The 15,583-nt window shown below is 50.6% G+C and overlaps 1 protein-coding gene across 3 annotated transcripts; it reads right to left on the reverse strand.

Annotated features, from left to right (window-relative positions):
• Window positions 1-3,983: 3,983 nt before the first annotated feature.
• On the reverse strand, window positions 3,984-14,371 carry Pqlc3 (PQ loop repeat containing 3). Of its 3 annotated transcripts, none has more exons than XM_013013570.1 (7): window positions 14,133-14,371; window positions 11,449-11,531; window positions 11,296-11,365; window positions 9,920-9,977; window positions 9,388-9,508; window positions 5,331-5,372; window positions 3,984-4,630 (listed from the first exon to the last, which is right to left on the reverse strand). In XM_013013570.1, the coding sequence occupies exons 1-7, from the start codon at window positions 14,273-14,275 to the stop codon at window positions 4,539-4,541; spliced, it is 609 nt and encodes a 202-aa protein (XP_012869024.1). In that variant the 5' UTR covers window positions 14,276-14,371; the 3' UTR covers window positions 3,984-4,538. The 3 variants fall into 3 exon arrangements, with proteins under 3 accessions (XP_012869024.1, XP_012869025.1, XP_012869026.1); XM_013013572.1 differs by having other exon boundaries at window positions 4,541-4,630; window positions 9,366-9,508; XM_013013571.1 differs by lacking the exon at window positions 5,331-5,372.
• Between the last annotated feature and the right edge of the window lie 1,212 nt (window positions 14,372-15,583).

Genomic DNA, 15,583 nt, shown 5'->3' on the forward strand with positions numbered 1-15,583 from the left:
TTGGAAATTAAAGATCAGCCTTGGCCTACTGATATACTGAAGCTGAATTGTGATTTTTTTTAAGTTAATCTGCATCTTTCATGCTGCCTATACTAATACTAGATGTAAAGCACTTCCTGTGCAGCAGGAATGCTCTGCAGCTCTGGTTTGGGCATAGCTTTTCCTACCTTCCTCTTTCTTTCCTCTCCTCTTTCCCTTTCCATCCCTCCTTCCTTCCTAGACTAAAAAAAAATATATATATATATATATAGAATATATATAGAAGTATTTCCATTCATCAGAGTTGTTTAAAAGGAGACTGAATTAATATTTTATATAAAGATTTTGTTACATTATGGGAGGTTCTAGCCTATTCTGAATTGGAGAGTATATATAAATATATATTTTTAATAAACTCTATTAAGGTGAAATAATGTCAAGTTTACACATGAATAACTGAAGTATTTGAGTACAGAAGGCAAAAGTATAAATTTTGTTGTACATATCTGTGTGTGTGCGGAAGAAAGAGGAGAGTCGTGCCGGACGTGGACCTGTGCAGGGAAACCGACAGGCAGTGCTCAGCAGGCGACGGTCCCGAGAGGCGGAGAGATCTCCCGTGGAGATAGTTCCCACAGTGTGGCCTCATGTCAGGATTCGTGGGGTGGTTCTTTCAACCAAGGGAAATGTGCTGAGTAGACACTCCTGAGCTCAACTGGCCCTTCCCCTCACGGCCTCTGCACGCGTGTGTGCGTGCATGCGTGTAACTGTCCACGTATTCCTCCCAACACTCACCCAATAGCATCACCCTCCCTTGTGCCAGTTTCGCTCACCTTGAGACCCCAAACGTCCAAGTCAAATAGGAGACCAAAGGTTGCTTATTTCTGAATGCCTGGCTTCTCCTAGAACCGTAAATACCTCCAGTTGGGAACTGAGTTAGTGAATACTGGGATTTTCTTGGTTGTATTTGTTACTTTTGTTTTGTGGGGTAACAAGACAGAAGTAGAACTAATGCCGGTAATTACTGTTCAAAATTAAGGTGTGATACATTTTTATAAGTATTAATTTTTTAAATGCTGTCTAGAAGCAAGATTAAGTAAAATATATCTGAAAGCTTAAAATTGTCCAGCTAACCAATGGAAACAGGTTTGTGCTTTGGGAACTGACCTGTACTGACCTGTGCCCAAGGCTACTCTCCTCAGCTCAGTGGTAGATCCTAAGCAAGAGATGCTCGAGTTTGCCAAATCACAACTTAAGAAGTTATGCTGCTGTCGTTAACTTTTCTTTCAGGATTGAGGGTAAATCAGAGAAACTCAGACACTGCATTCACCTTACATTAACCATGCTTTAAGTCACGCGTTCCGCTCGGCTTAGGGCCAGCCAGTCGTTTGAGTTTCTCCACCCCTGCGGACACCGCTGCTGAACTCACCCCTCACCCGGCTGGCGAGCTTTCAGCTGCCCCGGCTGGAGGATGGAGGAGCCTCAGCTGGCTGAAGAGCACTTTGAAGAGCGCTGTGTGACAGTGCTGGGTGTCAGGCCCAGGGGCCTCCCTCTCCCTCTCCCCCATAGGACTTTTGTTTGGAATTGTATTAAGTTATGAACTGCATGGTTTAGATAATCATATTTGATCAGCTGTTCCCCTGAACAAAAACCATACACTCTTGATTTTTTAAAATTTTGTTTCCTCTTTGTAGTAATGTAATTGTATTTTATGCCTGCTTTTTATAAAATAAAATAGATGAATGAAGATGTAAGCAGTTTCATACTTTCCTGTGAAGTAGTCCCAGAATGCCCTCACCAGATGATTACTCTTTCAAAGCTGGTGTCATCTTGAGTGTCAGTCCAATGGGGTGGGTGTCATCTTAAGACCAGATTCATGGCTCTTGGGCTTTGTCCTTTTTATTCGTGGGAAAGCACAAAGGAGAATTTAGCCAGGACCGGTCTCTGATGTGAGTATTTAAGGGACATACAGCCCTTAGCATTTTGTTCCATCTGATTGAGGGCAGATAAGTAGGCAGGAGGCTCTCAGTGTCTGATACAGTGTACCAGTGGATGGTTTTCTAGAAGTTTTCTTTGGTAATCAGTAGGTTCTTTCTAATGCACTGGTACTTGACTTTGAGCAGGGTCTACATGCTGGGCATGGGTGCTCAGGCCACAGCGAAAGTTATCTATGAGGATCATTTCACCGTTAGTGTGCGGGAATGTGGAGTTGCTCAGATCCATTCTGTCCAAAGGTGAAAATGAACCCTTAATATGTTCTTCAGGGGCTGCTTCAAGCAGTCATTAAGTACTGTTAATGTATGCCTAAGATATTTGTTGGATCCAGGCATCAGTGGCTCATACCCATAATCGTAGCCGCACAGGAGCCTGAGATCTGAGGATCATGGTCCAAAATCAGCCCAGGCAAGAAAGTCCTGTGAGCTTTTCATTTATCTTTGCTAACCTACCAAAAAGCCAGAAGTGGAGCTGTGGCTCGAGTGGTAGAGTGCTAGCCTTGAGCACAAAGAAGCTCAATGACAGTACCCAGGCCCCGAGTTCAAGCGCCAGTACAAAAAGAATATATGTGTTGGGGTCAAAAGGATCACATAGGGCTGGGAATGTGGCTTAGTGGTAGAGTGCTTGCCTACCAGGCTTCAAGACCTGGGTTCAATTCCTTGGTACTACAGAAACAGAAAAGGCCAGAAATGCTGTGGCTCAAGTGGTAGAGTGCTAGCCTTGAGCAAAAGCAGCCCAGGGACAGTGCCCAGGCCCTGAGTTCAAGCCTCAGGGCTGGCCAAACCAAAAAAGAAAAAAAATCACATAATTTGTATTTCTGCAAGAAGATTCCAATGTCATGTGAGAAAACATTAACTTGGATTTTTAATGACAACTGCAGTTGAAGTAATCCAGTAATGGCTGTGTAGATTAAGCATTTCTTGCCCTGCTGGTCCTGGGTGTTGGTACCAAAAAGGATTAACTGGCTTATTGCAAATGTGTTTACATCACTTAACAATGACTGACAGCATGAAGACTGGAGTGAGGTGACGATATTGAAGTTTATTACATATAGGAAATTAAGCTATGAATTTTCCAGTAAACACCATTTACTTACTACATAATAGAATGAAGGACACTTAGAGGAATGTGAGGGTTGCTAAAAGTCTAGAGGAAACAGCAGATAATCATGATACCGGAAAAGCCGACTGGTGAGAAGAAAGTCCATTAAGAATCAGGCGGGAAGCTGGGCATGGGTGGCTCACGCCTGTAATCCTAGCTACTCAGGAGGCTCAGATCTGAGGATCATGGTTCAAAGCCAACCCAGGCAAGAAAGGCTATGAGACTCCTCTCCAATAAACCACCAGAAAACCAGAAGCAGTGCTGTGGCTCAAGTGGTAGAGTGAGCTGAAGAGCTGAGGGACGGCGCCCAGGCCCAGAGTTCAAGCCCCATAACCAACAACAACAAATCACTTTTACTACTCGTTTTCAGTGACTTCAGCCTGATATTTTGTGCAGAATTCCAGTTAACGGTAATTGTATAGCTGTATAGCCCTTTAAAAAAGTAAATACAGACTTGTGCTTGAAAGCACAATCTCTTCCTAAGATTGCCTATAGTAGTTACCTTAGGTTAGGGATTTCTTAAAGGCACGAAGTGAAGAAACCATAGAGTACACAACCCAATTACACCTGTGCTTGTTCTGATAACCTGGCTTAACTTGGACACACGTTGATTGCATTATGATGTACAGTAAGGCCAAGATGGTTTTCCTATGCTAAAATCAAACACCCAGGGCATGAACCCTACTGCCTTACTACATACAGCTCCACTGCTAACTGCAAAATCCCACTCCACTAGTGTTCATTTTAATTGTAGAAAGGCTTATTTTGTGGTGGTGGTACTTGGGCTTGAACTCAGGGCCTGGGCCTGGTCCCTGACCTTTTTCACTCAAGGCTGGCACTCTACCATTCAAGCTGTACCTCCACTTCTAGCTTTCTATGGTGCCTAACTGGAGATAAGAATCTCACTTTCTTGCTCCGGCTGGCTTGGAACATTTATCTTCAGATCTCAGCCTCCTGAGTGGCTGGGATTGCAGGCGTGAGCCTCTCCACCAGATTGAGAGACTAATTCTTAAAAAGGTTTGGAATGCTATATTGCAGTTGGTTCTTCCAAGAGTAAGTGTCAAAAAAGCCTTCTTGGGCAACTGAATTGTTGTTGCAGATGTTAAGCTACATCAAGAAGCACAGCCTATAATACCAGCACTCTGGAGGCTGAGGCGGGAGGATCACACCTGAAGCTCTGCCTGGGCTATATCGTGAGCAGAGGGCAGGTAGAGGTGGGGAAATGGCATACTGAGTAGTTCTTTTCCTTCCTTTCTCCTCTTTTCCCAAGGTCTACTGTTAGGCTAGACTTGAATTTGTGGCCCTCCTACTTGAGTGCTGGGATTACAGCCACCACACCTGGCTACAGGTGCTTCCAAAGCTGTTAAACCACCTCTGACTTCAAAGTTTCTGCAACGATTGACTGAATGTTGAGAAGATGTTAGTGCTTTTCCTTCGATTCCACTTTGTGCGTAGGATAACATTCATCACTCAGCTTTGACGGCAGGCTTCCGGTAGCGCAGTACTGTAGCTGTTACCCATATGTTTAAAGCTAGCATGATCACAAAACGTGTAAGAACTAAACAGGAGAGAAAAATTGGGCATTAAAAATATTGCACTTTATAAAGGAAAATCTCTCTAGCTCTAAGAAGACCAGGTAAAGCTCTACTTCCAGCCCCCAAATGAAACTTGTATAGGTCATGAGACTTAGAAGGTGGATACAAACTGGGGGCATGATCTTCCCCTCCTCTACCTTATGTGACTTGGTCTGACCTATGAGCAATCGTGTCATTTTTAGTGCTTAAGAGTCCTGTGGCTCAGTCCAGAAGTGCTGCCACTTTTCCAAATCCATTCGCCCCCCTATAAGTCTCAAGGGTGCTGGTGTCTCAGGAGCACTGGGGTAAGCAAAGGCACTGTGGTATATACCTGCAGTACCAACCACTAGGGAGACAGAGGCAAAAAAAAGGACCAAACTGGATCCTGGCCAGTTAGCTCAGTTGGTTAGAATGCCCAAGCTAGACAATATAGCAAGACTCCCAGATCTGCTCCCCCCACGCCCCCTAAAAAGAGGGCAATTCTGAGGTGGAGCTGTGGCTCAAGTGGTAAGAGCACCAGCCTTGAGTGAAGACAGCTAAGGGATAGAGTTCAAGCCCCAGTACTGACGCGCGTGAGCGCGCGCACACACACACACACACACAGAGATCTGCTAAACCCTATGGTTTTGGAAGAGGCATCATACAGAAGACAAACAGGTATGGAACAAAACCACTTTTGCTTACTTGTGAAATCATTGGTAGTCATTAAGGTTGTCACTATTCTTGCTGTAAAAGAAAATGCACAGTAATAAATAACTTGACTCTCTGACATTTGGAAATTTTTCCCTTTAACATACCAACAGAAACTAATTTCTTGGAAGATTTTGGATAGAACACTTAATGGTAGTCCACCCAACAGCCAGCTAAGAGCAGCAGCAGCCTGGCCCGTCCATGATGCTTATTTCCAACTAGCCAACAAAAAGTCCAACAGAGAGCTGTGTTCAAGTGGGCGCATGCCAGCCTTGAGGGAAAAAGCTCAGTGCTCAGGCCCAGAGCTCAAGCCCCTGTTCCCGAGAGCACTTTCTGGACTGGACTGTAGCTACTTCCTGCCCGACTCCCCCACTCATCCACCCACCCTCCCCTGTACACCCAAGTCCCTGTCTGAGTTCAAGGGTTTTGTTGTTGCTTAAAGGGTTTATAATTTGTGCTGGTCCTTAGGCTTGAACTCAGGTCCTGAGGGTTAACCCTGAGCTTTTGTGTTCAAAGCTAGTGTACTACCACTAGAACCACAGCTCCACTTCTAGCTTTTTGATGATTAACTGGAGAGGAGTCTGCCTGGAGTGGCTTTGCGCCATGATCCTCATCTCAGCCTCCTGGGTAGCTGGGATTACAGGCGTGAGCCATCAGTGCCTAGTGTTGAGTTCAAGTTTTGTTTTGTTTTGTTTTTTGGTCATGTGGCCTGAACTCAGCCTGGGCGCTGTCCCTCAGCTCTTCAGCTCAAGGCAAGTGCTCTACCACTTGAGCCACAGTGCCACTGCCAGCTTTTTCTGCTATGTGGTGCTGAGGACTTGAACCCAGGGCCTCATGCATGCAAGGCAAGCACTCTACCACTGAGGCGCTCAAGTTTCTTAAGACTCCGTATATCGCCAGGTGCCAGTGGCTCACACCTGTAATCCAAGTACTTAAGAGGCTTAGATCTGAAGATTGAGGTTCAAAGCCAGCTGGAGCTTTGAGACTGAGTGCTCAGAGAGACTTTTTTTTTTTTTGGTCAGTCATGGGGCCTGAACTCTGGGCCTGGGTGCTGTCCCTCAGCAAAACAGCTCGAGGCTAGCACTCTACAATTTGAGCCACAGCACCACTTCTGGCTTTTTCTACTTACATGGTGCTGAGGAACTGAACCCAGGGCCTCATGCATACAAGCCTACTACTTTACTACTGAGCCACCTTCCCAGCCCCATCTGAGAGACTCTTATCTCCAATTAATAGCAAAAAGTTGGAAGTAGAGATGTGGATCAAGTGGTAGAGTACCAGCCTTAAGAGAAAAAAACTAAGCAAGAGCGCAAGGCCTTGAGTTCAAGCCCCAGTAAAGACAAATACACACAAAAGAGTCCGTGGAAGGGTGCCAGTGGCTCATGCCTATAATCCTAGCTACTCAGTAGGCTGAGATCTGAGGATGACAGTTCAAAGCCAGCCTAGGCAGAAAAATCCATGAGACTTTTTTTCCTTAATATATATATTTTTTATTGTAAAGATACTGTACAGCGGGGTTACAGTTACATGAGCAAGGTAATGAGTCCATTTCCTATCGAGCATTGTTAAATGCTCCTTTTTTCCCCCTACCATTCCTTTCTTCCCCATGTCCCCAACTCCTCCTTCCCCTTCCCCCTCTCCCCCCACCCCCAGCCATGAGACTTATCTCCAACAAATACTCAGAAAAAGCCAGAAGTGGCTGTGGCTCAAGTGGCAGAGTGCTGGCCTTGAGCACAAAGAGGTTCAGGGGCAGTGCCCGGGCTCTGAGTTCAAGCCCCAGGACCTGACCAAAAAAAAAAAAAAAAAGAGTCTACATATCAGTGAGAGGAGGCGATGCTTGTCTTACTGTGCAAGTCCGCTCCTGAGTGCCCCACCTCCCACATGCACGGTAGCATTATTCACAGCACTAAGAAGAGGAGCCATCCGTGGGGAACGAATAAGGAAAATGGAGATATACAGAGTGGACTATTCGGCCATACAAAGGAATCCTGTGGAGGACAGCTTGTTAAGTGAAACTATCCAGGCACAGAAAGGCGGGAATTCTCCTGATCTCACTGATGTGTGGAATCTAAAGATGCTGAACCAGACGCAGGGGAGAATGGGGGCTAGCAGGGGCGGGGGAGCAGAGGGGAGGGAGGCAGGGAGATGGCAGCCAGAGGGCTTAAAAATCCAGTTACATAGCAGGAGTAAGTTCCCCTACATCATGGTGAGTATGGAGGGAAAGGAAGCAAACTGAAGTGCTATGTGGCAATAACCAACTCCAAGCTCTAGAATATAGTAGTCAGAGGAAGAGAACTAGACTAAGGGCTATACATGCTATTGCATACCTCTGTGTGTGTGTGTGTGTGTGTGTGTTATACTGGGGTTTGAACACAGGACTGTGAGCTCTCATTTGGCTTTGTCACTCACAAGAAAGATACACACACATAATATATATAGGGTATATTATACATTATACACACACACATATATACAAACAAAAATATATAATGTATAACATAGATTATATATACATATAAAACGATATAGCACTATATCTCAATATTTTAAGAGCTAAAAACGAATTTCAAGAAGACTTAAGTATCTTTCAACATAAAAGACTTCATAAAAGAACTGGAGGCATGACTCAAGTGGTAGACTGTCAGCCATGAGTGAAAAAGCTGAGCGAAGCCAGGCGCTGGCGGCTCACACCTATAATCCTAGCTACTTAGGAGACTGAGGTCTGAGGATTGCAGTTTAAAGCCAGCCCAGGCAGGAAAGTCCGTGAGACTCGTACTTCCAATGAACCACCCCTAAACCAGAAATGGAGCTGTGACTCAAAGTGGGAGAGTGCTAGTGTTGAGCAAGAAAGCTCAGGGATGATGCCCAGGCTCTGAGTTCAAGCCCCCCCAAAATACAAAAACACAGAGCTGAGTGCGCCTGGCCCTGCCTTCCAGCCCCAGCAGAGACACACACACACACACACACACGCGCGCGCACACACACGCACACACACGCACACGCACGCACACACACACGCACGCACACACACGCACGCACACACGCATGCACGCACGCACCAAAGAAAACCCAGTCTCCCTCACAGCAGTCCTTGATGAGGAAATGTGTCCTGTAAGTTGCAGAAGAACCATGAAGAGAATTGTAATGCGTGAAAATAGTAAATTTACACTCATTTTACAATGAATGTGAAATCTTTGAATTCTCCAGTATTTTGACAGGCAGCATGTATGTATTTGGAGAAGTGTTCACAAGCAATATGGGTGCAGATATAAAGCACCATAATTCTCAGGAACAATTACACCATTTCCATCTTTTTAACCTGGATTCAAATTTTCTGCGTGTGTGTGTGGGGGGGGGGGGGCATGCCAGTATTGGAGCTTGAACTCAGGATCATTGGGGTTTTTAGCTGAAGGCTAGAACTTGACCAGTTGAACCACAGCTCCACTTCTAGCTTTTTGCTGTTAATTAGACATGAGTGTCTCTGATTTGTTTGCTGGAGCTGGCCTTGAACCTTGATCCTCAGATCTCAGCTTCTTAAGTAGTTAGGACTAGGGGAGGGGATCACTAGCACCCAGGTGAGGATTCAAAATCATGGGGCCTGAACTCTGGGCCTGGGCGCTGTCCCTCAGCTCTTCAGCTCAAGGCTAGCGCTCTACCACTTGAGCCAAAGCACCACTTCCGGCGTTTTTTTTTCTGCTTATGTGGTGCTAAGGAATCGAACCCAGGGCCTTAAGCATGCAAGGCAAGCACTCTACCACTGAGCCACCTTCCCAGTCCCAGAGGATTCAAAATCTTAACATAAACCAGTGGAGCGCAGATAATCAACCTCTTGGATGTTTGCAAAGGAGGAAGAACTGTTAGTGGCACAGAATGGCCGGGAAAGAAAGAGCAGAGCATGGTGCACATACACTTCGCGAGTGGGCTGTGATCGGGGCTCTCTCTGGATAGTTACTTGCAAAGTAATAAAACTCAAGGGACCATGTCACTTGGACACTTGTTGAGTGCCTTTCTGGGGACAGTGGTGCTCACCCCTGGCCAGGGGCGTCCTTACTTGCACAGGTGTACGCAGACAGGGCCCACGTCAGCGCACTCACAGCTCCCGAGTCTTGAGCCTTCCACAGATACTGGAGCTGGGCAAACTTACTGGCTGCACTGATGAAGGTACACAAATTCTGTGGCAGATAAAATGTGAGCAAGTCAGGAGCTTATCTGTTTTTAAAACAAAACAACAAAAAGCCAAGTGGGGCATTGGTGGCGCATGCCTGTAATCCCAGCTACTTCGGAAAGATTCCAGTTCCTAGTCAGCCCAGGCAGACAAATCTGAGAGACTCTTATCTCCAATGAACCATCAAAAAAGCCAGAAGTGGTGCTCTGGGTCAAGTGGTAGGATGCCAGTCTTGAGCAGAAAAAGCTGAAAGATGGTGCCCAGGCCCTTAGTTCAAGCCCCAGTATTAGCACAAAAAGAAAACAAAAATGCCATGTATTTAAGTAAGAATACTGTCTTTTAGTACTTGGGCTGGGTCAGGGCAGTGGGGAGCAGAGAAAACGCCTGCTGTTTCTTGTTTCCGAGGAGCGTCACTCACCATGGCCAGGTCGATGATCCACTTCTGCAGGCTGAGAACGAACCAAGACAACACGAATCTTATCAAGAGCTAAGGGGCATGGCGGGAGTGGCTGGCAACCCCTCCCCCCCCATCTGGAGCAGACCCAGACCATGGCGGGGGGAGGAGATAGCTGGGCTGCAATTGGCCTCACTTAGAAAAGATAAAGGGGCTGCAAGCCAACACTACTCGGCGTCCAAAAGAACAGAAGCCGATTACAGAGGACAAACCCAGTCCCCTGGGTTCCTAGACTGTTCCTGGGGGACTGGAAATGCAACTGCCCACTGACTTCCCGGTGCACAGGACGAGAGGGGGGGCGAAGGCGCCCAGAGTAGACCTCTCTCTCATCCCCTTCCAGCTGCCTCCTAAATGCCATCTTCATACTCGAGGAGACAGCTGTTAGCCTCACTGAGCCCAATAACTAAATGAAAGGATTGAAATAAATAGATGATGCCTTGTCTGACGTGGAAGGTCAGCAGCGCTGAACTCGAGCAGCCGAGTCCTGGCAAGAAGGCAGCCTGGATGCTAATGGCTGAAACTTTGTTTTCAAAATTCCTGGCCCAATTCTGGACCATCCCACCCCTTTCTATCTAAATATCCAAATACAGGCACAGTATTTGGAACATGTGACTAGTAGTAGAAATGGCTAGTGAGCCATCTGACTCAACTGGGGGTTTGCCCACAAAAAGAGAGGACGTACCCGATGCTGGTGGCTCACGCCTGTAATCCTAGCTACTCAGAAGGTTGAGGATCATGGTTTGAAGCTGGTCCGTGCAGGAAAGTTCATAAGACTCTCATCTCCAGTGAACCACCAGAAAGCCAGAAGTGGAACTGAGGTTCAAATGGTAGAGCTCCAGCCTTGAGCCCCAGGGACCCTGAGTTCAAGCCTCAGTATTGGCCCAAAAAAGAAATAGAGGACACTCAGTTAAAATGGAATGAACATATCCTGTGCCATAATTCCGATTGTTTCTTGTTGTTGTTCTTCTTCTTCCTCCTCCTCCTCCTTTTTCCACCAGTTGTGGGGCTTGAACTGTGAGCCTGGGCGCTGTCCCTCAGCTCTTCAGCTCAAGGCACGCACTCTACCACTTGAGCCACAGCACCACTTCTGGTTTTCTGGTGGTTCATTGGACTTTCTCATGGACTTTCCTGCCCGGGCTGGCTTTGAACCATGATCCTGACCTCAGCTTCCTGAGTAGCTAAGATTACAGGCGTGAGCCACCATCACCCACGTTTTTCTTCTTGTTTTTCTTTCTAGATCTGGGGCTGGAACTGGTGCCCACTAGGCCTGGGCACAACCACTGGGCCCCTGCTGCCTCCCCCCTGCAATCCCATCCCATTCTCGGATGCTGAAAGGATACCCAGCCAGGTAGGGTACGGCCTGCTTCACGTTCCCATTAAAATGAAAGACACACAGCAGGAGGATGACATCTGAAAGGAGACTGGGTGAGAAGAGGAAGGGGGGGTAGGAAGGGCAGGGGGTGGCAGGCGGGTGTGGATGGGCTTTCTGGTACCTTGGGCGATGAGGATGGGGTACTCCAGGTAGGTGAGCAATGGGTTCTCATAGTAACACTGGTAGCGAAGGAAGACCAGGAACCTGAGGAGAGGCCAGCACACGCTCACAGCCCAGCCTGCGCTGGCTGCACCGCACACAGACCCCACACAGCAGCCATCTTATTGCCAAATGCTAGCGCAGGCCCTGTAAAGCCAGAGTGTCAAGAAGCTTCCAGTTAAACGGCTGCAAAAAGTCAGTGCTGGGGGAGCATCTACTACTTGCTAGGGGAGGGGCTGGGCTGAGTGCAATATCCATGACTGCTGTCGGGTCCTTGAAGAGGTTGTTCACAAGATGCTCACGCGGCTCATGTGGTAGAGTGCCTGCCTAGCCAGATAGAGGCCCCGAGTTCAAACCCTACTGCCACCATAAGAAGGAAATGAGCTGAGCTGGCACCGGCGACTCACACCTGTTATCCTGGCCACTCAGGAGGCTGGGATTTGACACTCACAGACCAAAGCCACCCCAATCAGTGAAGCACGTGAAACGCTTATCTCCAATTAACCACCAAAAGGCTGGAAGCAGAGCAGTGGCTCAAGTGTAAAGTGTTAGCCATGAGCACAAAAGCTCAGCCAATGCTCAGGCCCGAAATTCAAGCCCCAGGAAGGACCTGCACAACCCCCCCCCCACACACACACACAAAGGGAAATCAAATCAAAGGACATTCACGTGGCCAAGCCCTGAACAGGATCCCCAGGGACCAGCGCTCGGCAAAGCCAGTTGTTCCAACTTGCTGTGACCCTGAGGGGCTCACAGACAGGCTGGCAATGTCCCCACAGGATGGCTGCCGGGAGGCTGCTGAGGGCTGGTCCAGACAGCATGGCCTTCCCCGTGCTGCCCTGTGGAGGAGGGCAGAGGGAACGCAGAGGAACGCCTGCATTCCTCCAAGAAAATCCCAGCTGTGTGTGTCAGGCCCCAGGCCCCTGCCCTTCCAGAGTGAAGGCTGAGCCTCCTCCCTCAGACCAATGCCCCAGCACCCTCCTCCTGCTCAGGCTACCCAGCAGGGTGGTGTGTGTGTGTGTGTGTGTGTGTGTGTGTGTGTGTGTGCACTCAGGGCCTGGGTGCTGTCACTCAACTTCTTTGATCAAGGCTAGCGCTCTGCCCCCAGACCCACAGCTCCACTTCCAGCATTCGAGTGGTTAATGGGAGACAAGAGTCTCATATACTTTCCAATCCAGACACCCAGGCCCTGAGTTTGAGGCCCAGGACTGGTATCAAAAAAAATGGAAGGAAGGAAGGAAGGAAGGAAGGAAGGAAGGAAGGAAGGAAGGGAGGGAGGGAGGGAGGGAGGGAGGGAAAAGGAAAGAAGGAAGGAAGAGCAAGAAGAGAGGAAGGAAGGAAGGAAGGAAGGAAGGAAGGAAGGAAGGAAGGAAAGAAGAAGGGGAAGGAGGGGGGAGGGAGGGAGGAGAGAAGGCAGGGAGCCAGCATCCTGCAGAGCAGGCTCTATTGTTTCTAGGGATGAAGACAGTTCTTGCTCTCCGTCCAGGTGGCATTAAACAGGTAACTGAATACAGTGCCAGGTGAGTGCCGATGGGTGAATGAACGTAGAGTAAGGAGAGAACACCGGGCACCGTTACAATAAATGGCTGGGGATAGGAGGCAGAGGAATTCAGAGGTGAAGCCGACCGCTTCCGCGGGCCAGGGGGGGGTGGGGGGGTCTGCCTGGGCGGAAGTTCGAGCCTTTGGTTGACGTCCGCTTTGAGCTGCGGCACCACAGTCTAGAACCCAGGCCGCAAATGCGCCGCGCTCCTCCGGGGGCGCCCCCGCGCCGGGCTGGCTCTGCTGGGTGACCCCAGGGTGGGGAGAAGCCCTCTCCCCTGGGTCCCCGCCATGGACGGCTTGGCATTTCTCCTTCTTCTTTGTGTCAGGTCTGAGGCCGGGACTCGAACTCAGCCCCCGCAGCCCTCGCTCGCGGCTGGAGCTCCGCCAGCCGGGCCACCCCCGCCCGGCGTTGTCAGGGCAAGGCGACGCGGCCGCGCAGCCGCTGCGTTCCGTCCCCGTGGCGGGCGGCCTGGGCCGCGGGCGCGCTTCTGCAGGCCTCCAGCCAGCCGGGCACCGGGGCCAAACCCCTGGCTTCCCGCACCCTCATTCGCGGTCTCCCCGGACCCGCCAGCCGCTTGGCACCCCCACCTCTCCAACCCTCCCACCTCCGCCCAGGGTAAGATCGTTCATCCGACCCGGGACGCACCCACCCCCGACGTCCGCCCGCACCCCGGCCGGAGGCGCGGGGCGGGGCGGGCGGGGACCGCAGGGCCGGGCGCGGAGCCAGGCTCCGCCCCACCCGGTCGGGGAGCGAGACCGAGCGCACCCGGAGCGGATCCTCTCACCCACGCCCATCGTCCAACCACAAGTTTCCCAACTCCGCCTCCCCGCGCCCGCTCGCGCCCCGCCCCGGTCCCCGCCTGGGGTCCCACCCCCACCCCCGCCCCCGCCCGGGTTCCCCCCTTGGTCGGAACCCCGACCCGGGCCGCCGTGCCCCTCGGGTTTGGAGACGACGCGGGAGCGCCGAATGGAAAGGTTTCGCAGCCGGCCGGGCAGAGCGGTCCCGGACGGATCTCCCCCGGCCCGGCTCGCCCCGGGGAAGCGCCGCCCGGCCCCAAGCCTCCCGCCCGGCCCGAGCGTGGCCCGCGGTCCCCCGCGGCTCACCCCGCCAGCTCCAGCAGTAAACTCGGGAGGCTGAGGCCCCGCGCGCTGCGCGCCGCCAGCTGCGCGTGGATCTGCGGCAGCTTGAGCGCGGCGCACACGCCCAGCGTGCTCCAGTTGCAGAACCACAGCAGCGCCGCCTCCATGGTCCCGGCCGGGCAACGCGGGAGACGCGGTGGGAGCCGCAGCGCTACTGCCCAAGGCTACCTACCCGCAGCCCTTCCGCCTTCCCGCCCGCGGGGCTCCGCCCGCCCCGGCCGGCCCGGTGCACACCCCCGCCCCGTACCACGCCCTGACGCGCCACGCCCCTGTGACACGCCTCCATACAGCCCCACCCCCAGACTCCCATTGGTCGCATCTGCTCCGCTTCAGGAGCTCGCTCCGCCCCCGGTACGGCCACGCCCCCCGATTATCCGCCCACGCCCCCTTCGCCCCGCCCCCGGGCGGTGACTCAGCCGTGACCCGCGCTGCTGATTCATTTTTCCGCCCCGGGTTGTTTGGGCCGCCGGGAAACGCCCAGACCGGCCCGCCTGTCTCCACGGCGGACCGACGGCACCCCTTTGTGGGCGTGTGTGATTCTATTGTTTTCCACTCTCTACAAGTGTTCTGCGTTTTAAAGCACTTCTGAGATTGAAAACTTTTCTAACAACTCCACGTTCAGCTGTGAGCATCCTCCCCGGGCCTAGCGGCGGCTCCTGGAACCCGGGTCGGCCATTCGCCGGGTCGATCCACGCACACGCGCACACACGCGCACACACACACGCAGGGTCAGATCCTCCTGACCCTGGTTCTGAGCCGGGCCTCTCAGCCTCCTCTGCCCACCCTACGCCCCTGGTAGTGGGAATCCAGAATGGGCTGCGTCCTCCCCTTCCAGGCTAAATGAGAATAGCAAGCTTAGAAGGAAATATATAAAAAAGAATTGAATTCCTGCCCTGATTTGATTAGTGATCAGTGACAAGTTTTGCTCTTAAGGAAACCCAAGCGTTTTCATACCTTTTGATGACTTCTTGCTTTAAATCAGTTATTACCATGATTGAAATAGTGATTTTTTTCTATTACTATTTTATTGCATGTTCAATAGCAGAGTTCTTCAATACTTGAGCTTTTAAAAATTGTCAGGGTTGGGTGGCGGTGCACATCTGTAATGCCCAGCGCTTGGGAAGCTGAGACAGGAGAATCAGGAGATACTTCTCAGAACAAAACACTGGTATGAGGCTATGGATGCTTTATTATTGTTGCTGCTGTTATTATTCTTTGTGTGCCCATCATGGGACTTGAACTCAGGGCCTGGGCACTGTCCCGTAGCTTTTGCACTCAAAGCTGGCACTCTATCCCTTGAATCACAGATCCATTTCTGACTTTTTGCTGGCTAATTGGAGATAAGAGCCTCACAGACTTGCCTGCCCCAGCTGGTTTTGAACTACGATCCTCAGATCTAAGCATCATGAGAAGCT

This window comes from Dipodomys ordii, unplaced genomic scaffold, assembly GCF_000151885.1.
Source record: "Dipodomys ordii isolate 6190 unplaced genomic scaffold, Dord_2.0 Scaffold20, whole genome shotgun sequence".
In the NCBI taxonomy this organism is placed as follows: domain Eukaryota; kingdom Metazoa; phylum Chordata; class Mammalia; order Rodentia; family Heteromyidae; genus Dipodomys; species Dipodomys ordii.

Bases quoted from the DNA above. Each gene is read 5' to 3' on its own strand.
- Pqlc3 (XM_013013570.1), bottom strand. From the start codon at position 14,275: ATGGAGGCGGCGCTGCTGTGGTTCTGCAACTGGAGCACGCTGGGCGTG. The intron at 11,366-11,448 runs GTACCAGAAAGC...GTCTCCTTTCAG, and splicing joins CCCCATCCTCATCGCCCAAG to ATGTCATCCTCCTGCTGTGT. The intron at 9,509-9,919 runs GTGAGTGACGCT...TATCTGCCACAG, and splicing joins GGATCATCGACCTGGCCATG to AATTTGTGTACCTTCATCAG.